Source organism: Lonchura striata, chromosome 24 (assembly GCF_046129695.1).
Source record: "Lonchura striata isolate bLonStr1 chromosome 24, bLonStr1.mat, whole genome shotgun sequence".
NCBI lineage: Eukaryota > Metazoa > Chordata > Aves > Passeriformes > Estrildidae > Lonchura > Lonchura striata.
Genome location: NC_134626.1, coordinates 8,191,109 through 8,218,246, shown reverse-complemented (window position 1 = coordinate 8,218,246; position 27,138 = coordinate 8,191,109). Strand labels below are relative to the sequence as shown.

Genomic DNA, 27,138 nt, shown 5'->3' with positions numbered 1-27,138 from the left:
CCTTGGACCACCTGAGTGTTAAATGTTGTTGTGTTTGATAGTCATACAAGGTCATGAGAGGGACATGAGCCAGGGCATTTCTGAGCTCCTTCTCAGTCGAGTGGATCAAACACTGACTTACAGACCTCCTAAAATGAAACTCTAGTTAAGAGTCAGTAATGGAGTCTTTGTAATTCCAGGGTATCAGAAGAGGCTGGTAAACATCTTGAGGTGTTGGCAGTGTTGCCTTCACAGATATGGCAACATGTTCATCTGATGAACACTGACAATTTTTTCTCTGGGCTCAGACTGGGACTGATACTCAGGAGACATTTGCGTGCCAAAGATGCATTTCTGTTTGCGCGTGGGGATAGAAGATATTCTGTATGGTCTCTGCATTTGTCATGTTCATCCTCTTCTTGAAGATGAATCTGGGTGTGCCGAGCACAAAGCCCTGAGCGTTAGTGACCTAGGGAGGACTGGGTTCCTGGGCCTTTCCTGTCTCCCCTACCTTTGAAGCCCTTTGTGTCACTAGAGGACACGAGAAAGCACAACACAGTCACTGTTATTGTCACGATAAAGAGACTAATTTGACTCTAGCATTTATAGTTTTCCAAAGGTGACAGTGGATTGGAGGGTGAATGTGCCCCCTCTCCAATGACACTGGACAAACTACCAGTCCCTCAAATTTCTCTGTCTCTATGAAGGAATGCAAAACATTAGGTTATTTACAGAAAGTTGTGTGAGAAAATTTGCTACAAGAATGTAAACTGAGAAGGCTTTAGAAAATATTAAAAAATCAGGGTGACACTTTGGGAAGATGCTGCAAGCTGAGGTGTTCCTTTTTCCATTCACTGAATTCGGGCAAATGGAACCCAGAGGATTATAGGGCCAAACTGTTGTGACAATACTGAGAGAACTTTATGGAGCTCCTGAGGGACACTCAGGTGCTGCTGCCGGGCATCTCTGCTGCATGGAGCCTGGCTCCTGCAGAGACAGAGATGAACGGGCTCCTGCACTTGTGCAAGCAGATACAGAGTTTTCATCCCCATCTGGGGGGAAATACTGGAATTCTTAAAGACTTGATTTACTACTTGCCATTCTGGGTTTGGGGCAGTCCTCCAGCAGGACTTGGTTTAATGATTTTTTAGTATTCTGTAGTGGGAGTGAGGCAGGGTAATGTATATGAAGCTGAAAATTAGCAACTAAGAGTGGCTGATTTGGGCTCTAAGGAGAGATGCTTGTTCACAGCAAGCTGAGGGAATGGCTGATATGTTGAGGTTCAAAGTGGTCACCACTTCACCACTGTGAGCCAGGTCTGTAGCAGGTAGGAGCAAGGGCAGGCTGGGTCTAGATGAGCCTTGGTCATGCTCTTGTTCCTTTCAAGTCAGGATATTCTGTAGTTCTGGGGGATTCTGTGTCTGAGTGTGATGCATGAGCCAGGTGGGTGGGAGTCATATTAGTGCCTCCCCGAGGGTCTCTCCAAGGTGATGGAGCAGGTTGTAAGCAGGAGCTGGTGGTTTCACCTTCCTTGTGTTGGCAGAGCTGGAGCAGCAGTCCTTGTCTGTCTCTGCTGTTTGGCAGCTGCTAATGGCTGTGCAGAAATCTGCATCCCCAAAACTATTAATGAAGGATATCTAGAAACAACCCAGCTCGTAATTTTTCTTCTTCACAAGTGTTCTCCTACTCTTTCCCTGAGTTTGTCCTGCTGCTGGCAGCAGTTGCTTTCTAACACCTCATCCCTCCCTGGCCAGTAGCCTCTTTTCTTCCAGTGGCTCTCAACACCCATGTCCTTGGTGAAGCAATTATAGCTGGAAAAGGACTTTGGAAAACACAGCTGCTTTGCTTGTGGCTCTGTGCAGGTTTTATAATGAGCAAACCTTTGAGAGCTGGCCACCGTTCTGTGGTAACAGTCAGCTGGAGGCACATCAGTTTGAGAGCCCAGGGCTCATCGGACGTCTCTGTGTGTCGGAACTCAAAATGTCCCTCAGACATTTTTGGAGGTTCCAGGCCCAGGTCAGAAGCATTTGAGACCCTGGCAGGCAGCTGGGAACAGCTGTGATTTTGGATTTGAACCATGGAATGATTTACCAACCTTGCAGGAAGTACAAGAAGTCACAAAAGTTTAGATATTATAGTAGAAGTAGTCACAAAGTAAAGGGAAGAATTTTTGAGTGCTGTACAGGGGGGGTTTAGTTTTGTACATGGGGGTCAGAGGTTTTAAGCTGGATTTGGGATTTGGGCCTGTCCTGTCCTCCCGCTTTCTTCTTCCTTACCTCCATGTTCTTGGTGATGTTGGCACTCACAGATTGGTTTAAAGTAGAAAAGCACCATTTAATATAGGTAATAGGCATTGGGGAAAAACTGTAAACATGTAACACGTAATGTACATATAAAAGATAGAAAAGCACCATTTAATATAGGTAATAGGCACTGGGGAAAACTGTAACCATGTAACACGTAATGTACCATATAAAAGATAGAAAAGCACCATTTAATATAGGTAATAGGCATTGGGGAAAAACTGTAAACATGTAACACGTAATGTACATATAAAAGATAGAAAAGCACCATTTAATATAGGTAATAGGCACTGGGGAAAACTGTAACCATGTAACACGTAATGTACCATATAAAAGACAGCAGCAGCCCTGGGTGGGAGAGAAGAAGCAGTCGGGGTCAGAGAGGATGTCAGGGTGTGTGTGTGCCTCTGCCTGAGCTGTGAGCAAACCACAGCAGCCCCAGAAGAAAATCTTTTAGATAACTTACAATAAACTGCCTTGAGACCAAACAACAGAGACTGCTGAACCTTTCTTTGGAAGCTCGGGTGGGAGGAGAGACTTTTCCATCACACGGAGCCACCTCTGACCTAGAGGTGAGCTCTGGCATCTGTGCAGCAACCATCCTGCCCTCCCCATAGCCTTGGCTTTCAGTTTTCCTGGTTTAAAACCTAAACTGTGTTTGTACCTCTAAATTGTTGTCAAACTCTCACACAAGTGTGAGGAGTAGTCAGTTTGGTGGTCTCTGCAGCAGAGCCTGACTTTGTGTGTTGGCCCTGTGTTGGTCCTCAGATGAGGCAAATTGTGCCTAGGAATGCCTGTTCTCTGCAGAAGTTGGAATCTCTATAACTAGGGAAAGAAGAAATCCTGAGTCTTGGGAGAACCATGCCTTGCCTCTTGAAGTTGTCACTGTCTCTTTTAGCAATATATCTTGGAAAACCTGGTCTTCTTGCCTGAAGTTGGACAAGCAGTGAGAAGGGAGGTCTGCAAGGACCTCATGCTGGATGTCAGTGCTGCAATTAGTACAGCCAAAGCTTGAATGTGGTAGTTTGCTGTTTTCTGTGCCATGCAGAAATCATTCCTGTTAACAGGTCAGCTTCAGGTTCTTCTTGGGTTTGTGCGTTCTTAATACCTTTGCTTTTTATTTTCACCTTCAGTGTCCATCAGTGAGAGCACAGCCACTGAGATCATTCTGCGCATGGCAAGCTGATCTTCAGGGCATCCAGCAAAGAGAGGACCTGAAGGGCTCGGCTTTGGGGGAAGCAGGGCTCAGGGAAGCAGTGAAAGAGGTATGATGGGATGTTCTCAAAGGGTGGACAGGTCCCAAGGTGCCCTAAGATCAAGGGTCATTGCTTAAGCTAGGGAAGCCATCTGAAGTTGGAAGTGCCCCTTTGCTGAAGTGAGAGTATCTGGATATTTTATTGGGTGTTTTATATAAATGAGGGCGTACAGAAAGGCTGGAGAGGGACTTCTTTTACAGGCAAGGAGTGACAAGACCAGGCCAAATGGCCTTAAGCTGACGGAAGGCAGATTCAGATTAGTTATGCGGAGGAAAGGTCATGACAGAGCACACTCGTCTAGTGCAAAGATGACCATGACAATGCAGTTTGTAGTCCCAGACTATTTTCTGAGTTAATTTTCTTAGAATGCTTTGATTTGGTCTTGCTCTGTATGCACTTTACAGATGAATACCCCCCTATTATGGTCTGACAGCAGTAGGACAGTGTTGCATGCTATACTAGTTTGGCAAAGTTATGGACAATACAGATACAGATAGCAATTTTTTAACTCCAGAAAAAAATGCAGAACAATAACCACAGGTAAGTCCTACCCTGAGCTTTCCAGCTGAGCCCAATTGTAACTTTGCATCCATCATTTGAAGGAAAAATGCTTAACTGAATTTGGTGCTTTAATGACAGGGATACCAGAGGGTCAGGAAGGAAATTGCAGGTGTGTGTTTTCCTGGAAAGGGTGCAAATGTGACTTGCTTATTCTGTTTGCTTACATATATTTTCATCTGTTTGCCAGCATATCCCGATTATTTGGACTGCAGAATCCTCTGGGATGTGCACAGTGTGGTTTTTAGCCAAGTACAGGCTCAATCCATTCCTATTTTCTCATGGTGCCAGAGCTGCTTAGCTGATAAGCAGTGTGAAAATGCCATCAGATTGCTGGGGAGTTAGAACAAAAAGCAGTTTGCTGTTAATGTGTTGGGGTTTTTTAGGGATAGAAGATTTGATTACTTTATCTGCAAATTTGGGTCAAGGCCACTGGTCTTTATGAATGAGCACAAGTCTTGTGCTTTGAGACTTGCCATCATTTCATGGGTAGCAGGGACAGGCAAAGCCTGTCCCCCATGTGCTGGGGGCAGGTCTTGTTGGCCTGCCTATGGTCTGGAGCAGTGAGGAAGTGCTGCTGGAGTGGAAGGTGGGAGTGGGTGACTGGGAGCAGGGCAATAGGTAGAAGAAACCAAGGATTTTGATTGTACAAAGCAACATGACGCAGAGTCCCCAGGCAGGTGCAAAGGAGAGCTGCTTCATTGGAAAAACCAGGCCTTTTTACACAGTTAGGACATTATCAGTTACATTCCATTGAAGTATAACAGATATAATTCAACCAGCCACTGTAAACCACTGTGTGAGCACATAATGGTTATATAACTTGTTTTTCTACCTCCAATTCAGCTGAGTCACTTTCCCATAGTCCCCTTCTGCTTAGCCAAAGTAGCAGGCCTGAGCTGTGATTTTACAAGGGTAACAAAGCCTTTATTTTATAAGGTTTTACCTATATTCCACACATGATGACAGCTGTAGTTGTAGGGCTTGAAGGATGACAGCACATGCTCCATTCCCATTCCTTGCCTCAGGTCTCCTGAGAGAGGTCCTATGCTGCAAATCCAGTATTCATTCCCAGTTCAGATCTACGTCCTCTCTTCTAGCTGTACCAAGAGCTGCCACCAATCCAGCTGGCATTTTCACCTGGTCATGGCTTTGATTTCTAGGGAAAGGGTGACTCTTTCTTATCTGCCATTGATTCTGTCCCTTTCTGATGCTGCAGGCACTTGTCCCAGTCCCCCTGACTCTGTGTGTCTGTGGGATGGGCCAGGGCTGATGCCCTGATGACTCTGGAGCAGATGAGCCAACAATTCATGTGTCTGTGAATGCACAGCCTGAGTGAACTCCTGGACACCTTGGTGTGTGCAGCAGAGGGGCCCGGGGAGTCAGTGGGACTGCTCTGGCAGCTGCTGCCTCTCTGGCAGCAATATCAAAGAGAGCAGACTGCTGCCACTGCATGGCTTTTCAGGGCTTCGAGCCAAGGTTGAGATGAAATCAAGCAAGAGCATCATCAAAAACAAAAGCCTTGGAAAATATTATTTACTTGGCAAAAACATCTATTCTAGATGAAGTGTCCAGAAGAGGATTTCCAGGTACCAGCTTCTTTCTGAAATCCTACAGATCTTTCCACTGAATTTCCGTATCTTAATTTCGAGGCCAGCCTACTCAGCTCTGACATCACTGCTTACCAGGCCCACACATTGCAGGTGACTTTATGGACCTTGTAGCTTTTGGCATGAGATATGAGTGATAACTGCAGGCCTCATGTCAGAGAGGTGTGAGCTTCCTATTAAAGCTGAGAAGACCTTACATTTCTGAGAATGTATGTGCTGCATGGAGATACGTTCCATTTGCACATCCACAGGAAAACAACAGTTTTTGCATCTCTACTGCAAAAAAACCTCAAAAATTTCTGGTAATTAAGTTAGGTGAACTGAAGCATTTGGAAGACATAGAGCATCCCTGTGGAAGAAACTGCATCCATCTCCCACTATGCTTAGCACTGCAAGTAATTAACTGGTTTCTTTGGTAGAGGTACAACATGGAATCTCTTGGTTTCTCCTTTGAACCCTGCTGTAGTCAGAGCACTGTCACTCTTGGCAGCTGGTGCATGTAAGGGCAGGTTTTGGCTCCTTCAGCCAACTCCATAACCTCCTCCGCAGCCATCTGCTTCTAGGGCTCTCTAGTCATTTAGGAGATCATGTTTGTCAAGACTGCTCTTATTCTCAAATATCAGAAATGTGTCAAGAGCTCTATAAAAAAGCCTTTTTCTCTCCATGGTCTTGCTTTTAAAAAAAAGGACAGTTACCATCTCACTGGTAGATTGAAAAATCATTCTTCACTTAGTCAGAAAAACTGACAGGGCTGGTTGAAGGGATGTGGAAAGAAATCTTAGAGGTCACAAGTTAGTGATTTTGACAGGAACAGGACACACTGGAAACCAGTTTTCCAGTTTGCTGTTCTCCCTTTATGTATTTGCAGATTATGGATCACCACTTACTGTCTTAAGATTTCCAGGTCCATTGAAATATGTCATCTGGTCTTTAACTGGTTGGAAATCTGGGACAGTGGTGCTGTGTGAGGGGACACTGTGCTGAGCTCTTCCCATAGAGAGGAAGGAAGAGATGACGTTTTTCAAGCACAGGCTGTGTTTTCCTGTATAGTGGCAAAAGGAGAAGTCTGTGCCAGTTTCCACGGCCACACAGTTCTGGGTTCTCATTATAGTAAAGAAGACAAATGTATCTGTTAGTATTTTGATTTCTCCCATACATACATTTCCTGTGGGTCTTTTTGGTAGATTGAGATTGTGGGTGAATTTTCTTGCTTGTGCTTTTTGAGGTGATGGTGTTAGAGGGACTCAGGAAGGCATTTTTGCTTTCTCAGAAATGAACACAATAACTGGTTTAAAATACCTCAGGGCCCTGAGCAGAGGACTCAAAAAGGTTGTAGCAAGACTTTATGTTCCTTTTCAAAGGGATTGTGTTTGTGGAGTGTTTCTGAGATTTCTTGTAATTAAGGGCTGGATATCCACTCTTAGTGACAGATTTTGACAGTATCATATCTGAGGCTCAGGTCTGCAAACATGGCTGTAAACTTCTTGTGTCTGAGCAGGAGGCAAATGCTTAAAAACAAGAGTTTCAGAAACAAGCTTTTAGGAAAATCTGGCCCTGGCTCTTAGCATCTTATGCAGACCCTTGCATGTGTGGTGGAGAAATTCAAGGATCAGTCTTTATGTTTCTAACTGTGCATGGCCAGAACCACTTCTGCACAGAGCTGTGTGTCACCATTGTGATGGGACAACATGTCTGATGCATGTCTGCTGCATCTGAGCAGGGAAAACTACGTAGGAGCATTCAGGAGATGGAAGACTGAAGGACAGGTGCTCAGTCCTACTGGTCACCACCAAAACAGTAATTATACAGGTCTCTTGATTGAGGGAAGAGGGCAGAAACCTGGAATCAGGAGGTGGATGGTGAACAATGAATCCCAGTTTGAAGTTCTGGACAAAGATAAGGAAAAGGCAGGAGGTGCCAGTGCCAAAGAAGCAAAGGAATCCAAGAAGCTTCTTCCAAGAAGAGTTTTGTCTGCAAAGCCTGTGATAAGGTCTTTCACTTCTACTGCTGCATGAAAGTGCACATGAAATACTGTCAAGTTGCCAGAGGAAAGCAGATCCAGTGTAAAGAGTGTGGGGAGGTCAAACTGACAAAAAATGAGCTGGAGAAAAGCCAGCTGGAGGTCCACGGTGGGGATGGCCAAGAAGAAAAAGAAAAAGAAGAGGCTCCCCATGGCATGTGACATCTGCAAGAGAGTTTGCTTATGCCTCAGGTAGGGTTGCTGGGAGCAGAGGTGTTTAGACAGAAGTTTGGACAATTTAATAAAGTAATAGTCTGAAATCTTGTCCTCTTCCTTCCTTCAGCTCTGTGTGAGAGAAACGTGCTCCATGTGTGAGAAACACAGCTCAGCTCATTTTTCCTGCCCCACTGGCACAACCACTTTCTAATTAGTTCTTCCCTAATTAGTTCTTCCACATAGCTCATCAAGGAAAAGTAGGGCTACTGGCAAATTTGAAAGTCTCCAAAAATAACCAAGCTGTTCCAGTTCCTGGCTGCTTTACCAGGATGTGTGTGAGGGGCCAAATCTCTTTGCCCTTCCTGGGGCAGCTCACAATGTTGTGGCAGACCTCCACATTGCTGCAAGGGAACAAGAATTCACACCAAAAGGAGACCTGCAGTGCATGAGACAAGGATCAGCTGTATTCAGCTGTATTCAGGTCATCAGGGACAATGGAGAAACAGAGTGAGGTGTTAGTGCTTGTCCAGTGGAAGGACAAGGAGGTCTTGTATCTGCTGAGCACAACTTCCCTGTTATGTTGTTTTCCAATGGTCTCTGGATGCCATGCTGTCCCTGCAACAGAATCATAGAATGTCAGAGTTGGTTGGGTTGGAAGAGACCTTAAAGCTCATCTTGTTCCACTCCGTGCCATGGGCAGGGACACTGTCCACTAGCCCAGGTTGCTCTAAGCCCCATCCAGCCTGGTCTTGGAGTCTTCCAGGGATGGGGTATCGGAAATCAGGTGACCCCCAATGGGAAGAAATGATGATGTCTGGCTCCACATCAGAAGGCTGAAGGATTGCTTTATTAAAACTATACTATATTACATTAGTATACTATTTTAAAGAGATACTGTATCATACTTACTTACTTACTGTCAACTACTGCTAACAAAACTCGGGACTCTCTCTGCTCAAGAGTCCCACATAGCTGGATTCAATTGGTCCATGAATCCAAACAACCTTCACCGGAATCCAATCAAGCAGTCACCCTGGGTAAACAATCTCCATACCACATTCCATGTGAGGCAAACATAGGAGCAGATAAGAATTGTTTTCTCTTGTTCTCTCTGAGGCTTCTCACTGCCTTTCCCAGTAAATCCTTGGGAAAAAGTTGTGCCATGCTTTTCTGTGTAAAGAGAAATGAAGCAACAATGGGGCAGTCACAGGTTCTCTGAGCAACCTGTGCCAGGGTCTCACCACCCTCCCAGGGAAGAATTCCTTCCCAGTATCCCATCTGAACCTGCTCTCTTTCGGTTTAAATCCAACAGCTCTGGATGGTGACTGTGGTTTGATCCTTGTCATTGCAGCAGTTGTCAGGGCTATGTTATCACAACAGGGCTCACCACCCCGATGTCTTTGCAGCTCAGAATCACTACTCCTCCAAGTTCTCCTCCCTGTGGTGCAGCTGCTGTGACAAAACCTTCACCAGCACTGCTGCTCTCCAAAAACACGTCAAGGCAGAACACACAGGTAAGAATCCATTGTGACTGCTTGGAGAGAGAGAATCACATAGTCATTTAGGTTGAAAAAGCTCTCTGGGATCTAGTCCTACCATTAACCCAACACTACCATGTGCACCAGCAAACCTTGTCCCCAAGTGTGACATCCACACATTTTTGAATGCTTCCAGGGATGGTGACTCCACCATTGCCCTGGGCAGTTTGTTCCAATGCCAGACCATGCTTTTCATGAAGAAGTTTTCCCTGATCACAGAATATGCTGAGTTAGAAGGGACCTACAAGGATCATTGAGTCTGATTTCCTAACCCTGCACAGCACCATCTCCAAGACTTATACCATGTGCCCAAGGGTATTTTCCAAATGCTTCTTGATCACTGTCAGGTTTGGTGCTGGAGCCACTTCTTTGGGGAGCATGTTCCAGTGCCCAACTACTCTCTAGGTGAAAAGCAAGTTTCCTGATATCCAACCTGAATTTCCCCTGACACAACTTCAGGCCATTCCCTCAAGTCCTGTCACTGGTCACCACAGAGAAGAGATTAGTGTCTGCCCCTCCTCTTCCACTCATGAGGAAGTGGTAGATTGTGATGAGGTCTGACCTCAGTCTCCTCCAGGCTGAATAGACAAAGTGCCCTCACCAGCTCTTCACATGGATTCTGCTCAAGGCCCTCCACCATTGCTATGACCCTCCTTTGAACACACTCTAAATAGTTTAATATCTTTCTTACTTTGTGGTGCTCCAGGACTTGAGGTGAGACTGCCCCACTGCAGAGCACAGCTCCCCTCCCTTGCCTGGCTGCCAGTGCTGTCCCTGATGTCCTCCAGGACACGGGTGGCCCTCCTGGCTGCCAGGGCATTGCTGACTCAGATCCAGCTGGCCCCTGACCAGGACCCCAGGTCCTTTCCTGTAGCTGCTCTCCAGCCTCTTGTTCCCTGGTCCACCCACACATCCAGGGTTGCCCCATGGCCAGTAAGAATCTGGCACTTTCCCTTGTTGAGCTTCACATGGTTGGTGATGGCCCAGTCCTCTGTGCTGTCGAGGTCTCTCTGCAGGGCCTCCCTGCCTTTGAGGGAGGCAGCAGCTCCTCCCAGTTTTGTATCTTCTGTGAACTTGCCTCATATTCCTTCCAGTCCTATCTCCAAGTCATTTATAAAAATGTGGAAGAGCACAGAGCCTAATCCTCCCCTGGTGCTACTTTTAGCCATATCCTTTTGTCCCATCACTTGCTATGTGGGAGAAGAGACCAATTCAGTAATAACTCTGATAGCACAAGGTTGCACATCCCATTTTCATGCATGTCACAGTAGATTCTTGTGAACTGTAGTAGTCTCTTCTGGCTCATCTCAGTATCTTTCAGCTCGCTTGCTCCTGGCTGCTCCTCTGAGGATGATACCTATGCCTGTGTGCAGGTGTGGTGGTGATGAAATGCTGGAGAGCTATGGTCCAGAAGGTCTCTTGTAAAAGACCCTGAGAGCATATTTTTGTGTTCTTGGCTTTGTTTGCAGATGTGAAGTTCCATGAGTGTGAGTCATGCATGAAGCTGTTCCCCACACTGGCTCTCCTGCAAGCACTCAGCTCTGTCACTTTTGCTGGTGTTCAGGTTACCTGTTGAGCAGTGATGGTTTCTATTGGTGATGTCAGAAATGTAAACAGGAGGGTGAAGTGGGACATGGTAAGGAAAAAGTGTGAAGAAACAGAAAGTAAGGATGAACTGGAAAACACTGGGTTTGGGACATGTAAAGCCTTTGGCCCTACTGGAATAATGGAAAGTAATGCTTTTGATTGTTACAGTACAGAAGAGACGTAAGTGTAGGTGAGGACACAACAGCATGAGGAAATGATGGATGGAACCCCAAGAACTGGGTTTGTCTACATAGTTAGTGGGAGACTGAAGAAAAAGGGAGTGTAGCACTAGAAAGATGAGAGACAAACCTGGGCTTGGGGACACCACATCAAGGACCCTTTAAATCATAGAATTTTGGTTTGGGTTGGAAGGGACTTCAAAAATCACCCAGTTTCATGCTTTGGCAAGTTTGCAAGCTGTAAGGGCAGAGTGAAGTGGCAGATGGTGGGTCCCCATGGCGGAGCATAGGATAGCAAGAGAGAATACAAACCAGGAGACACTGGCACTGGAGAGAGCAGTGTCACTGCGCCTTCCCACGTCTCAGCTAGCACTGGTACCCCTGCCGGGAATTGCACCCGGGCTGCGGCGTGGCAGGGGGGAATGCTGGAATGCTACTGCGGAGCCACCAGGGCAGTTACTGCCTTCCCACGTTCTCGGCTAGCCAGTACGTTTAGCACTGCGGCAGCAAAGGCCTCTCATGGCCCGCTGTGGGCACGAGATATGGCCAGTGGGAAGACAAAGCCACCAGACTGAAAGACACACAGAGCGACTCAGACAAAAGCAAAGAGCCGTCCTTCTGGGGGTAGCTGTGTTCCGAGTTTATTGGCTCGAAGAAGATAAGCACCAAAAGGCAATGGGCACCGTGTGCCCTGCTTGTTAAAGAGGGGTGGTATAACACCTGGGGGTGGTAACAGGGGTGACACACAGGGGAAACTTCCAATGAGGTAGGAGGGAGGGAGGGGACGGAGACCAGTTTATCACTCAAGGCCCTGGATGGAACTTTCTAGGTGGAAGGGAGAGGTCTCTGAGAGACAGACAGGCTCCAGGGTGAGGTTGGGGTGGATAACTCAGCAGGAATACAATGAACTGGGTGGAGGGAGGAATGACAGGCAGATTGAGGGGGGAGGAAAGGGAAGCTGGACCATTTTGCAAAAAGGGGGAGAGGGAGCAACCATGACTGGGGGGAAACTTAAAACACACTCCAACAGAGCAGCCAACAGCAGCCTAGAGAATGACGAAGAAGACCTAGAAAAAGCTCTCTGAAAGTGGAGAACTGCTGGATTGTGTAATGATTTTGGAATAGCTGGATCAGAAGATGCAAGCTAGGCCAACAAAGAACAATGCTGGATGGTGTGAGGGAACAGGAAGAAGGGATTCCTGTGAGCAGGAACAAGCACAGCTGCAGGTAAACCAGCCGGACTTCTTAATGCCAGTGCTGCAGGAAGCCAAAATGAACCCAAGCAGCCATAAACTGTTTGATAGGCAGTGGTGCAGCCAGGAGAAGGGACACTAGCACATGCCAGTTCCTCCTGGGTTTCAGCCCTGTGTGCCCTGGCCACTGCAGCTCCCTGTGCTCTCAGGCTGGCACTGGCTGTCCCAGGCCAGACTCAGACAGTACTTCTCCCACAGCTTCCCAAACGTGCTGCTTGTACTGCTTCATGGCCTTCTGCTCCCTGGGGCCCTGCAGAGCCACATCACCAGCCAGCACTTCACACAGATAGCACCTTCGTCGGTGAGCTCCCCCTCCCAGAGCAAGCTGGAGGGGCCCCTCAGCACTGAGCATCCCAAGGTGGCCTTCTCCCAGGCACCACTGCCCAGACTATGCAGGTCAGCACTGCTCTGTGTCAGAGCCACTTCACTGTTCACCCATCCTCCTCTCCCATGCTCTTATTCTTCCCACATCCACCCTGTGGGCCCTGTTTCCCTTCTGCTCCATGATTTCCCATTCTTGGAGGGGTCTATGAGGTAAACCCCCAGCCCACAGTACTCTGGGATTTCTGTGAAGCAGGTTTGCTGGAGGGAAAGCAGCTCAGTCATGACTTTAGGAGCTGAGGAGGAGGATTGGCAGTATGTGTGGAGGTGCCTGGTTACTCAGGGGTTATTAACATCTCAATGACACCCCATGACACTGCAGCTGTTTTGTTGGAGGCCCAGTGCTAGGTTTGAACCCAGCCTCATCCTCTTCAACATCTCATCCATCAGTCAAGAAGAGTTCCTTGGATGAAGGAGCCCAGTGTGCAAGGTACCCTGGGATGGCATTCCTTCAGTGGATAATCATAGAATATTTACTTTCTACAATTGCTTGTGGAGCTAAATTATAGCAATTTGTAGAGAGAAATATTTAAATTACTCTCCTGTCTTCTTTTACATCACTGGTGTGTGTGGTTTGGTATTTCCTATTAGTCTCATGCCTGTTGTAATTGCAGAAGCTGTAGTGTAAAGCTAAATGTTATTACTTGAGCTGAGGCTGGGAAAGGTGTGAGCAGCAAAGGGATCCAGGGGAACGTGGTGCTGTATGTGTCTGACTCTTGGGTTTTGATGATGCCAAACATGTGATGTTGCCCAAATCCCAAGTGAGCCAAACTGGCTCTGAGGTGGTGGCAGTGACTAAAGAGAAGTTGTTTGGTGACAATCGCTCTGGTGTGTGAAGAAATCGAGTGAGGGACAGGGGAGGTTGCCTGGGCCTGGCACATGGTATCCACTAGGCTTGTTCAGGAGCTCAGTGTCCTGCTCCACCTGGGAGATTTGGGGCTCCTTTGGGAAAGCAATCCCAGGCATGCAGCAAGCACAGCATAACCACGGACAGGACACGGTTCATGGACATTCACTGCCTGAGAAGTTCTCCTGCACTCAGCGACTCGTAGAACACTTGTCTCCCCTAACACATGAGAAATAAAGCAGCGGAGGAAAAGATGGGAATCAGTTGTGATCCTCCACTGCTGTGAATAGAGAGCAGAGGACTGGTACAGGACAAAGCTGGGGCTTATGGATACGGGAAACCAAAATAAGCTGTCCTGAGAATTTAGGTTGGAGATTTTTATGGCTGAATCAGTGACATGCTCACAGGTATCTTCTTCTGCAAGGTGTAAGGGCTGCTTTGTTTCTTCTCCTCTCACCTGCATTGTTGTGCAGCTGGAAAACTCTTCTAGCACAGAGCTGAAGAGCTGACCTTTGGGCCTCTTTTCTCCAGTAGAGACTTCCTGGGAGTTGTGCTAAATTACTTCAGCACTGTTTGGATGGCACCTGGTGCCACACAGGTCTGATCCCATCCATGTTTCTGCTGTGGATCTGTTAGGAAGAAGGGTCCCAGGCATGTCTGGGCACAGCCGTCCTTTCTGTGAGCAAACAGCCCTGAGATTTGCCACCCTCTAGTTCACCGAGGACATGCTGAAAAAAGGGAAGGAGCTGTCCCTGTGTGCCAGTGTCCCTTGTGGTGTGGTACTAATGAAGGTGTTAGAGTGTGAGGTAGCTGCTATGACTGCATGTGAACCTTCCCCTGGCACACAGGGCACTGCCTTGTAAAATGCACTCAGTACCTGCTGTAAAGTTTGCTTCTCTGGTACTGGCATAATACAACAGCTTCATTGTGCACACCAGTTCCTTTGAGACTAAATTTCATAAAGCTTTTTTATCTGCAGCTTCCTAAAATATAATCTGATAATTAATGGCTTGCTGAATCCATTATGAAGTGTAATTAGATGCAGGATTCCTGTGGCTCGGGGGGGGGAACTGGTAGCATTTATCTTCCTTTTCCTTGTGCCAAAAGGTTGAACCCTGCCACTGTGATATTTACACACAGAGTGGTGATCCTGCTGGATCCTGGAGCCCAGGAACACACTGTGAGCAGTGCCTGTTGTATTCTGCTGCCCAGAGCCACAGCAGCACAGGAGGGGGACAGATTGGAGCTTTCCAGAAGCATCTTGCACCAGCTGCTCAGTGCCACCAGGCAGAGATGGTGGCACAGGAGTGTGCCAATGTGGCTATGCCAGTGTGAGAGTTTGTTCCCGTTAAAACTTGGAAGGAAGAAGAGAGCAGCAGAGCTGTCAGGAGAGGGGCTGGGGGAGCTCATGGCATTCTGTGTGTCTGGCAGCAAACATAAGAATAACCCTGCTGAAGTGCTGCACCTCTCAAAGGGCTCCCAATTATGGTTTGTCCCCGCAAACTTTGCAAGGACGGTGACACAGAGGAAATAATGAGGTTAAGTTGCCACTAAATCCATGAATGACCAGGAGATGGTGCTCAAGGCCTTGAGGATTAGTGCTAGTGCCCAGGTGCACCTTTGTGGAAGGTCCTCTGAGCCTTCCCAGACCTTCCCCAGCTCCTCGGCTGCCACCTGTGCAGAAATCTTGAGTTACTGCCAGGCTGAAGGAAAACTCCAAGCCCTGGACAGGTCACCTCCAAACCCTGAATATCACTGCTTAAAGAGCCTGAAACTGGGATTTGGCCACCTGTAGAGAGAGTGAAATGCACTCTCTCTACAGGTGAAGAGGTGAAAAACCAGGGATGCCCCTTGCCCAAGAGGAGAGGTGCCAGAGGGTGAACTGCTGGAGCCCATCTCCTGCCTGCCTGGGCACTGTGCATACCACTTTGGATGAGCAGTGAGGATAATGACAGAACAAGCAACTATGTCTTGGTGGATTCAGAACAGATGTGTTGGGAAGAAAGCAGTGGATTTTGGCCCACAGGCTGGTGAAATTGGAAACTGTTCCCCATTTTCTGACTTTGTAGGGTCTGGGAGTTGTGGAAGTCCTAAACAAGCTGTGGGACTGCTTTGGTGTCCTGGCCTTTATGTGTGAGTCAATATCTGCAGGGAGCACTACAGTGAATCTGATGTCTCTTTGTTCCTGAAAAACTGTGAAGGGAGGAAAAAGGTTCAGCAGAGCTTGAGGAGAAGTTGCTTTATTTCTAGTCCTGTCCTAGGGCAGAGGCAGCTCAGACAGGGCAGAACATGAGCATGGAGCCTGTTGGCTGTGCCTTTGGGCCTTGTTACTGGAGTGTTACCGTAGCTGAAAGAGGACAATGTAGATGTTTACATCAGGAGTGGCTCAGGCTCATCTGTCCTGTTTGGGGCTGTCTCTCCTGCCTTTCTGCCCAGCAACATCCTGTATGGATGTATCCTCAGCAGAGTTGTGCAGCTTTACAGAGTCCATTGAGCATCTCCCATATTATTATGAAGAGATAATAATTCACATCCCCCCATTCCAGTTCCTTCTTGATGGATGAGATGCACACAGCAGAGCAAATTTCAGCATTAGCAACACCTATGTTTTACCCAGGAGGGAAATTAATTTCCCAGGACATGTCCTGGTCTGGTGTGTACCACACTGGACATACTGAGTGCTGGTGGTCTTCAGAGATCCCTCGTCTCCATCCATCCAAACTGTCCTGGAGTCCAGCGCTCCTCACAGATGGTTTCTTGTTACGCTGTGATATTTATTTTTTTTTTCCGTGTAAAATAAAATATGGTGAAGGAGAGATGTATCTGTGGAGTTTCATGTGAAGCAATTCTCTGGAAGGAAAAATCCTTCATTTTTGAAAACATGATTTTTTCAACTCTTGTCCTGGGTGTTGGGTGACCTGTTGAGTTTTGGGGAGGGTCCTGTGCCCCTCTTTACTTTGGTGTCATCCTCTAAGGAGGCAGAGAAGTTGTTATAAGGTCAGGCTGGACCATGAGATCATCTGGCCCTTCACTATGTCCTGTTGCAGCTGCCAGATGCATTTGGGGAAATGGCAGAGTGCCTGTAACAAACTGGGAAGTGACATCCCATGGAGGATGTTAGATCAGGTAATGGTGGAATGACAGGACAAAGGGGAATGCCTTTAAGCTGAAAGAAGGTAGATTTAAAATGGAAATTAGGAAAGAATTCTTCCCTGTGAGGGCGGGGAGGTCCTGGCACAGATTACCCTGAGAAGCTGTGGCTGCCCCTGGATCCCTGGAAGTGTCCAAGCCCAGGTTGGATGGGGATTGGAGCAACCTCAGATAGTGGAAAGTGTGCCTGCTATAGCAGGGGTGGGACTAGCTGAGCTTTAAGGTCCTTTCCAACCCAGATGATCCTATGATTCTATGACTTATACATCTCTGTCCTGGTTTAACCCCAGCCTGCAGCCAAACCCCTCGCAGCTACTCGCTCACTCCCCCACCAGTGGTATCGGGGAGAGAATTTGAAGGGTAAAAGCTGGAGTACTCATGGGTTGAGATAAAGACGGTTCAACAGGGAAACTGAAAGTTACACACACAAGCAAAGAAAAACGGAATTAAGTCCCTGCTTCCCATGAGCAGGCAGGTATTCAACACTCCCAGGAGAGCGGGCCCTATCCCATGGAACAGCAGCTTGGGAAGACAAGCTGTAAGAGACGGTCCCAAGTTCCCCTCATTTTTGCCTCACATTTACCGCAATGGCAGAGACTGAGATCCTGTAGACCCCGACTGGGGTTCCGGCTTGGAGAGGTGGATGATTATTTTTGCAGGTATATTTGCCGTACCCCCATGGACCACTGCTTCGAGCAGGACCTGGCAAGGACCCGGCAAGGAGTGGCTTGTTCTACGTGCTCACACCTGCTTCACCCACCTGCTCAACCCACGGACTTTCCCACCTCTTGGCCAAATGAACTTTGGGGTAACTCTGGTGATCTCCCATGGAAGACCCCTCATCTGCCTCCTGATCACTGTGACAGATGGAGATTGAAGCCTCTCCCAAGGACTGAGACTGAGACCCCCACCACAAGGAGCAGGGCTGGCCTGATCATTGCGAGATGTTTGCCCAGGTGTGGTTGATGGACCAAGAAGACAATGGCTCTCACTCACTGCTGATCTGTTCCCCCTTGGTGGCTTCAATGGACTTATTTCTTCATTCTGCCTGTTCCCTCTCAATGATTTCAATAGACTTTCATTGTCTTTTGCCTGTTCCCCTCTTCGATGGAGGACTATAAAAGAGCCCTGAGATAACCAAGACTTCCAAGATTCTCCCCAGTGTGGCAAGACAGATCTCCATTGTCGTGACCAGTGAGGATTTAGTCTGTGTTGGTAGCTATAATCCCCTTTCCCCCTTCTTTTTTTCCTTTTGTCTCCTTTTCTGATCCCTCTATCTCATTTGCTGTTGGCACTCTATACTAAAGGTGCATTTGTTGTGATTAAACTGATGGTCTCCTGCTGTTTGCCTTTTGCATTTTTGGGATCAGTAAATGAACCATCACAACACCTCCGAGCAGATCATGACACAAGCACCATAATTACAAATGTCCCCCCCTTCCTCCTTCTTCCCTCCAGCTTTATATATTGAACATGATGTCATGTGGTCTGGAATATCCCTTTGGTCAGTTTGGGTCACCTGTCCTGGCTGTGCCTCCTCCCAGCCTCCCATGCACCCCCAACTTCTTCCCCAGCATGGCCTTAAGAAAAGCAGAGCAGGCTCTGGCCCTGTGTAAGCCCCTGTGTAATAACAAAAACACCTCTATATTATCAACCCTGTGTTCAGCACAAATTCAAAACACAGCCCCACATCAGCTATGAGGACAGTTAACTCCATCCCAGCCAAAACCAGCACAATCTCCTTGCAGGACTAAGCCTGTGACCATCAGGAAATGTCTGTTTTCTTCACAACTCCCATTTGTGATCCAGTGTCTGTCCTGTTGCTGTGGGATCCTTTGGAAGAAGGCAGAGTACCCTGGATACACTAGTGGCCCTGAGCAGCCCTCACTTGACATTTTCCATGTAAAGTGTAATTTCACAGCCCCCAGGTGTTATTTTAACACAGTATATGCAAATTTGTTGTTCTAGGCTTCATTTTGGGGTTAAGGTTTTATAATTTTAAAATCCAACTTGTCTGTAATTAGGTGCAAAGATTTGCTGCTTGCTCAGAAGTGAGGTATGGCGGTGGTGGGAGCACAGAGGCCTTGAAGCCTCTTGTGAGGGAAAGCAGGAGAAAAATGGATACCAGTGGTCTGAAAACCCTTCTTGTGATTTGGACAAACCCCAGCAGCCCCAGCTGATGCTGATGTCTTGGCAAATTTTATTATTTATCTGGCAGACTGCCAGCATGTCCCCAGTTAATTTGGGTACTGGAAAAGGGAAGTGATGTCTCCAGTGGCCTACATCCAGCTCAGCAAACCTGAGTGTCCTTTCACAACACAGACATGAACTGCTTCAGCAGCCAGAGGGACTTCCCAAAATTTTGGTGGTTTGCTGCAGAGCGTGAGATCTGAGGCATATCCCCAGGAGATGGGCTCCATGACCTGTCCTGGGGAAGAGCAGGCTGGCTGATGGGTGCTCAGCTGTGTCTCCAATTTATGTACCTGAACCCCCAGTATCATCAGCTGCATGGGGCCCCCTTCAGTAAGTCACCATAATTCCTGATATCCTGTGTTAACACAGTAATTCCTTTTATTGGGAGCAGAAGCTCTCACTTTTTTTTTCCGTGCACTGTGTTCACTCAAAGTAGGAAATCTACCCAGACTTCTAATCACTTTAAGCAAACTTGATAAAGTGTAGTTCTTAGTACATGTAATAGTACATGTACATAGACATATGGATGCTCTGTAAGTTGAGATACATAGCTCTCATCTGCAATGGGGTCGGGCCATGGCACTTGTTTCTGTGATCAGCAAGGCAGCAGAAAGCCCTTGCTGAGACAGAGGCTGAAGGAGCAGTAGGATCTGAATTGCCCAGCACGTGGACACAGTTGAGCAGCTCAGCACTGCTAAATGTCAGACCATCTGCCTGGGAAGAAGTAATGCTGGCTGCATGGGGACAGGAGGGAACTGGTCAGATGTTGTCTTGGTTCGACAAGACAGGAGTCTGTGAAAGAGGGCAAAGCCTCCTGTGCAATGGAGAACGGCAAACCCCCCTCCCTCTGAATTACCAGGATCTTTAAATTAAAAGGCTCTCAGGCAAAGATGTGGGAATGGGAGTAACAATTCTTTACTAGGAGAAAACTAGACAACAATTTAAAAAGGCAAATGCAATCGGTACAAACAAAACCAGTGAAAAAAGTCCAGAACCTGAGGAGTCGGGGTGCCAGTAGCAGTTCTGCTGGTACAATTGATCCCCTTGCAATGGTTGATGAATTGCAGCTGAAGTGGTGATCTTTAGAAGGGTATAGTTTTCCTCTGAAGATCTGGTGGCAGTGGGGCCGGTCTTCCTCTGTGCCGGGGTTGCCTCCGAGCTCCGCCGCCGCCGCCTCAGCGTGCTCCGGCTGCTTCGCTGCGAGAGCCGCCAAAGAAAGCTGCTTCCCTGGGAATCCCGCGAAGAGAGAGAGCCAGCTGCCTCTCTCCCCAAAAGCTACCCCTTTAAACCATAATAGAGTGCTTGGCTTCCCCCTCTGGGTGGGACCCCTCACAATAGGATGGTGTTACATTTACTAGCCCGGCAGTGAGTCAGTCAATAGTGTATAAACAAACCATTGCCTCTACGGGGCAAACCATTGTCTCTGAGAGAGATAACAAAAACCTGTCCAACCGGTTTGCCTTCAACAGATGGCAAATGGAATACAAGCTTATCTTACAACCCAGGACAGATGTGTAACTGCATCCTGAGGGCGGCTGGTCAGAGCTAGAGGCATGCAGAGTCCTGAGCTATGTTTGTGAGCTTTAGGAGCTGCTTTTGGCAGGTCAGAAGGCATTCTCTGCTGCCCCTGCTCTGAGTGTTGCTGCAATGACATGTCATTGCCTACAGCTGCTCACCACAGCAGCATGTGAGATGTAAATGACAAACTGGAGACTGTTTAGGAAACAACTACCAGCACGAGTCAAGAGCTAGGAAATCTGCCAAAGAGTACAAGAGTGAAGGATCTCACACTGCTTGGCATGGCTGAGGAGTGAACTGGTGGCAGCCTTAACCCCTATGCTGGTGCTCACTGCCATCTCTGCTCTCTGGCAAGTGCTGAAGAGCATCAACAGTAGTCAGGGATGATCTATGCAGAGCGCAAATGCTTAGACTGGTCTTATTTCCCTTGTCTTGGACACCCTGGAGATACCCAGCATTGTGGGCAGTCCAGACAGTGACCTTTCCACCTCTAATGGGAGTAGATCAGTCTGTGTCTTGCTCCCAGGGAGCTGTGGGTCAAGTTTGTTGGCCTGTGTTCCTTCATCCCATGGATCAGGGATGCTTAGAGGCCTGCAGCATACAGAAAGGATGGTTCTGGTGTGCATATCCTCACTAGCAGCACAAAGGAGCTGCCAACAAATGGGTCTGTCTGGATAGATTAGATCTAGCTTGTAACTGTGCAAAATTGTCTCAGCTCATAGGTTTTCCACCCACTGGAGGCTTCCTGCTGGAAATGGAGTTTGCCCTCCTCCTCTTGGCTGAAATAAGGTAAGCAGAGCCCTGCCTCAGGTTTCAGGTTGCCTGGGGAGATAATCTGTGCCCCTCCAGCTGTGCTGAACCTGCTGATGGCTTTCCCTAACATGTGAATCTGTCTTTGTCTGCCCAAGGAGGCCAAGGCCATAAGTCACCTACATGATGACCTTGACCTTCTGGCCACCACTTTGGTAGGGAAAAGTTAAACTCCAGCCCTTGCCAGCCATCCTCGTCCCTCCACTTTGCTGTTCTTCCCCTGAACTAGGTCCCCTGCTGACTCACCCCAGCCCTCCAACCACATTCCCCTGGTCTGCCATGACCCAGATCTTCTTCCAACAGCATGGGCTTTGGGAAGAGGCTTCAAGGAACATGTGCCTGCCCATGCTCTGCTCTCTGTAGAGATGTGTAGAGGCCCATCTGGAAAGTCTACAGCTGCAGGTAAATAGTTTTCATTCTGGCCTTCTGCAAGAGTCACAAGGAGAGCTCTGTGCTGAGTAGAAGATGGGGGGGTTAACTGGAAAAAAACCTTTGGCAATTACAAGTGAGGGGGTTGTTCCCTTTATCCAACTTGTGTTCTTTTTATTTTTTCCAGCTCAGAGAGTCCAGTGGGACATTGCTTAGACCGGAGCTGCCCCATCTGTTCATCCTTAATGCCATACTAGCATCACCTTGGTTTAGTACATTGCACTTCAGACCTGAAGTTGCTTCTTTAGTCTCTGAGCATGTAAAGCTGTTATTATTGAGCTGTGCGGTAGATAGGGTCTTTCTCCAGCAGGATTATAGATGATGGTGACTTTGGTGGCACTCAGGAGCAGGTCAGATGATCCCCATGGTGCGTGTGAACTCCTGTTTATCCCCACTGTGTTCCCCTTGCTACACAGCCGGTCTCTGTGAGCAGTGAAATCCCTCTGCAGAGGGCTGGAGGGCTGGAGGGAATTCCCTCCAGCCTCTCACACAGACTAACCCAGATAATCCTTTGCTATCTGCCACATCTCAGTAGATCTATTAAATACACACGAGTTCTTGTGTCTTTGTGTGTAACCAGGATATGCTCAAAGATTTCAAATCCCCCAGTGTAGGATTCTTATCAAAGTTTTGGTCAAAGTCTAAATAAATACACCCCTTGTACTCATTCATTTCTCTGTGGCTCTGAGGGTTTTTGTGTTTTAAAGGCAAGGCATTGCTGTTCCCCCTGATGAGCTGGTTCACATCATTGGTGGTACAGCTGGCCAAGAGCTGATGCAGCTGATGGAAATCCATGGTAGGGAATTGGATTTGGGATTCCAGGAGCTTTGCACAAGTGAGGCTGGGTCTCCCTACAGCTCTAGTGGAGGATGAGGACAGAGTGGACTTGCTTTGGGATTGACAGTGACTCATTTCATGGTGATGAAACTAAACCCTCAGCCTTGCCATGGATGTGCCCAGGTGTTTGCCAAGTGTTGGCACTTAGGAGGGCCAGCAGAGCAGATAGCATGGAGAGCTCATTCCTACTGATACTTTCCTTGCTGGGTGCCAGTACCTGTCCCTACCTCCCTGGCTCTCTGCAAAGGACTCTACTACTCCTGCATTCCTAATGCAAATATTGCAGGAAGATGATGCAGCACTTGGCAAATAATTGCAGATGCTCCAGGGATTATTTTGAGCATATTAGAGCAGCTCTGGGAAGCGATGGGATGCTCAGGTCCCTGCACTTCTCCATGTGCCAGCCACAGCCCACGCAGGGATGTGGGACATTGCCCTGGGACAGCCCCACACACTACTGACTACTGTGCTCCTGTCCCTGATCCTGCCCGGCTGCTCTCCCCCTTCCAAAACCCTTCAATGCCGGCAGGGATCCTGCACTTCCCTTTCCCCTCAGGGAGCAGGCAGATCATCTTGCCAGAGTGATCAAACACAATTTCCTTTTTCTTTATCACAAGCTCGTTCCTGGGGTTGTGCTCAGGCCAGGTGCTTGCAGGGAGAGCTCTCCTGTTGGGAACAATGCATTCCCCTGCTCTGGGGGGATTCCTCTGGCTGTATTTTGAGTGGGGACTAACTGGTGTTGGTTTAAATATGGAAACTCCTGTCTGCCATGATGGGAAGCAAAAGGAATCCAAAAGCAGCTGGAATCAATGACTGAATGTCAGGGGATAAACTGAGTCCCAAGCTGGTGATAGGCTTCAGCAGGAGTTGTGGGATCTTCTCATCCCTTGGGGACACTGGCTGGACCCTGAGGGTTCAGACACTCGCATCTCCAGTGATTTCTGATCCTCAGAGTACCTCTGCTGGCTTGGCCCTGTGCCCCGCTGAGCCCCAGCACTGACAGCAGTGCCTTGGAGGAAACCACACTGCTGGAGCTCTGGCGACCCTGAGCAAGGCTTTGGCAGTTTCACCTGCAGAAGCTCTTTAATTTGGGGCAGTGATGAGGGCTGGCACAGTCTTCCTCCCTGCTCTGAGGGGGACTATCCCCACCCTCTGCTCTTGTGTGTTTGACTCAGGACTCTGCTCAATGAGGGGTTGCTCCATTTTCTTCTGTCGCTGCCCACCGTGCCATGTCACTCCCTGACTTCAGAGAGCTCTCATGCCAAGTCTTCCTCCATGCTCTTTACTGCATGTGCTGGACAGGCTGGAAGAGGTTTCCCCTCACAACCCTGTGGAATCATGGCCTGCATGATTCCACTGTCTGCTGAGCCTCTTTACTTCTTGCCTCGTCCTGGCATTGCTGATTGCCCAGTTGGCACAGAGAACAGGGAATCAGCGTGGTCACTCTGCCCTGGAGGCAGCAGGGAGATGATGGGAGGCTAGGAGTTTCCCACCTCCCGCCTAAGGGATGGTCTAGGACGGCATCTTATATGCATGCACAGGTGGATCAGGGCACTGGATGGCTCCAAGGGGAAAGAGGGGAGCAGGAAGGTGCACACACGAGCCTGTCCTCAGAGGAGGAGCAGGGGCAGACCCAAGCGGCTGTTGCTGGGCAGGATGATGGAAGAGGATTATGACAAACAGTATTAACAGAGCGTGCTTCCCCCGCCTCACTTTTTTTTTTTTTTTTTTTTTTTTTTTTTTTTTTTTTTAATACATGCTCAGATAATGCAGAACACAGCCACAGAGATTTTGTCTCAGATTTCCCCAAAAAACCCTGTGTGAAGCTTGAGACATCTCTGGCACAAAGAGTTGAGTTTTTTTAAAGTCATCAACACCTTAAAAGAGGGGTATAGGAGGTAACAACCTTTGGTGTTGGCTATAATCTCACGGCATGAGTCTCTAATATCCCTTGCTCACAGAAATACATACACCCAGTTACTTGCAGAGCATCCTTCAAGAAAATCGATGAGGAAATGGAATTTGCCATGTTGGTCCAACTCACTCAGGGTCCCCTCTTCAGAAGTGATTGGACTCATGCACTAAAGGTGCAAATCCTCTGCCACCCATATGAATATTTCTGCAGCAACCTGAGGGGAAAAGAAATCCTTTTGGAGCACTGTATCCCCTCAGATTTTAAGTAAATTTTGGCTATCACTGTTAGAGGGCCAAACCCTGTTACACTGCTGCAAAGCTTATGGTGTTTTCCAGGTTGGAATTAATTTAGGGATTGGTTGGCAGGACTTGCTCCAGGCTCCCCTTATCTAGGGGGCAGTTCCAGGAAGCTCCAACAGTTAAATCATTACCTCAAAAAGAATGAAACAGAAGTGATATCTGATGGGCGCTGTTGATGTTAATGTCATCCATAGAAGGATGCCAGCTGTATGTCCTGCTGTGCCTCTGTGCTGTTACACCCTGAGATGTGACCAGCTCCACCAGCATGCCATCTCTGAAGGCCTAGTGCAGTTGGGAGAAAAAGGGACAGCAATGATCTGAGCAGGGTGTTGTGGTGAACTAGGTGATTTTCCGTCCAACATCTGTTTACTCTGTGATTCTGTGATTGCAAATTTTTGACAGATCTCTTAAATTTTTCCCCTGAGGGTTGAATCCATGGCTTTAGCTGTGTTTCTCTAACTGGAACAGGAACTGGAACAGAGAACTATCATAGAAGCTTACAATGTTTTGGATTGGAAGGGATCTAAAAGTTCCACCCCCGCCACAGGCAGGGACACCTTTCACTATCCCAGGTTGCTCCAAGCCCCATCCCACCTGGCCTTGGACACTTCCAGGGACAGAGCAGACACAGCTTTGCTGGGCACCCTGTACCAGGGCCTCCCCACCCCCACAGGAAAGAATTTATTCCTAATATTCAATCTAAATCTACCCTCGTTCACCTTAAGGCCATTTCTTCTTGTCCTGTCACTATAATGCCCCTGAAAATGTCCCTCTCCAGTCTAAGCAAATCCTGAACTCAAGAGTCCTGTTTCCATTCTTCAGCTAGACAAAAAATGGACCAAACCCAAAAGACTTTTAAGTGTGGGCTCCAGTGCAATCCTAGTGCCAAGACAAGTTGGAGCAGGACAACTCAAGGTGGACAGTTTGTCTCACCAGGTTCCTGAGGGAGGAATATCTGACTCAAAGTTATGCCCTTATCCAGGGTGTGTGGTACTTCAGTCTGCTCTGTGCAGAGCCAGGGAGGTTTCCTGTGGTTCAGGTAACCATTTGATATCTCTTTACCCACTGCAATATTCCTGTGAGAGCACTGTTATAATTTTCTTCCTTTTATGATGAAACAAAGAGGCAGTTTCTCACCTCTTCCACTTCCCACAGGTTCTACCAGCTCTGTCTTAATGTGATTTGGACCCAGCTCTGGGAGTATCAAGTGATGGGTCCCTCTATCCTGTGCCTCTGTCCTGGTGATGTTCATCTGACCATGCAGGTTCCATGAGTATTCAGACATCCAGCTGGATATCAGCCCCACTGCAGTGCTGGGGCATCAGGCTTGTTGTCACACCACGAGGCATGTCCTAGAAGTGGTGGGACCACACACCTGAGCAGTGCATCACTGTGAACTTCCTAACCAGCGCAGGCAGAACATCAGCACTTCTCTCTGTGTTCAGCCTCTGTGCTGGCTGTGGCTGTTTGCTATCCTGATGCTGTACTTCCAGGGGTTTCCTTTCTTGGAGGGAGCTGGTGTTACTCAGCAGTGCCTAATGCCTGTTCCTCTTTTCCCTGGCAGGGCCAACCATCCTCCCACCTGTGCAACAGCTCTAGGGCACATGCTCCATCTGTGCCAGGGACACAGTGGTTCTTGCTGCCTGCAGGCATGTCCCAGCATTCACAGAACTGTTCTAACTTTGCCCTTCTGCCTTCTGTTCACCAGCTTCCAGATCTGCCCTTTCTTGTTCTCTCCACACTGTTGTCTCCAGGACTTTTCCAGCTCTAGGATGATGTCTGGTCCTGGACGCAGGATATTCCCACTCTGGGCTGTCCTCAATGGGAGTGGACAAAACTCTCCTGGTACCAAGGTGAGCAATCTGGTAGTGTTCACTTCAAAACCCCAGTGCTCATCCAAACTGTAAATGCTCCAGCCTCTGTTATTACTACCAGGAACCATGTCACAGGTTAGCTCGAGTTTCTTTCTTTTAGCAATCACAGAATCCCAAAGAGATTGGGTTGGAAAGACCTTAAAGCTCATCCCATTCTACCCCCTATTTTCACCTTCCACTATCCCATGTTGTTCTAAGCCCTGTCCAATCTGGCCTTGGACACTTCCAAGGATGGGGCAGCCACAGCTGCTCTGTCAACCTGTGCCAAGGCCTCACCAGCTTCCTAGGGAAGAATATCTTCCTAATAGCTAATCTAAATTTTCCATCTCAGTTTAAAGCTATTCCCCCTTGTCTTATCACTACATGTCCTTGTACCAAGTCCATCATTCTGCTCAGAGCAGCCTGCTGACTCACTGCTGGCCAGAAAACTGAGCTGCAAAACCCAC

The 27,138-nt window shown here is 48.0% G+C and overlaps 1 protein-coding gene across 1 annotated transcript in view; it reads left to right on the top strand.

Annotated features, from left to right (window-relative positions):
• Window positions 1-22,438, top strand: part of ZBTB40 (zinc finger and BTB domain containing 40) — a 42,039-nt gene extending 19,601 nt beyond the window's left edge. Inside the window, 7 exon segments of the mRNA XM_077788085.1 lie at window positions 842-994; window positions 1,479-1,654; window positions 3,416-3,473; window positions 3,475-3,547; window positions 21,244-21,317; window positions 21,568-21,740; window positions 21,895-22,438. Coding sequence (XP_077644211.1) covers window positions 842-994; window positions 1,479-1,654; window positions 3,416-3,473; window positions 3,475-3,547; window positions 21,244-21,317; window positions 21,568-21,740; window positions 21,895-21,923 — 736 coding nt within the window. The 3' untranslated portion in view covers window positions 21,924-22,438.
• The last annotated feature ends 4,700 nt before the right edge of the window (window positions 22,439-27,138 follow it).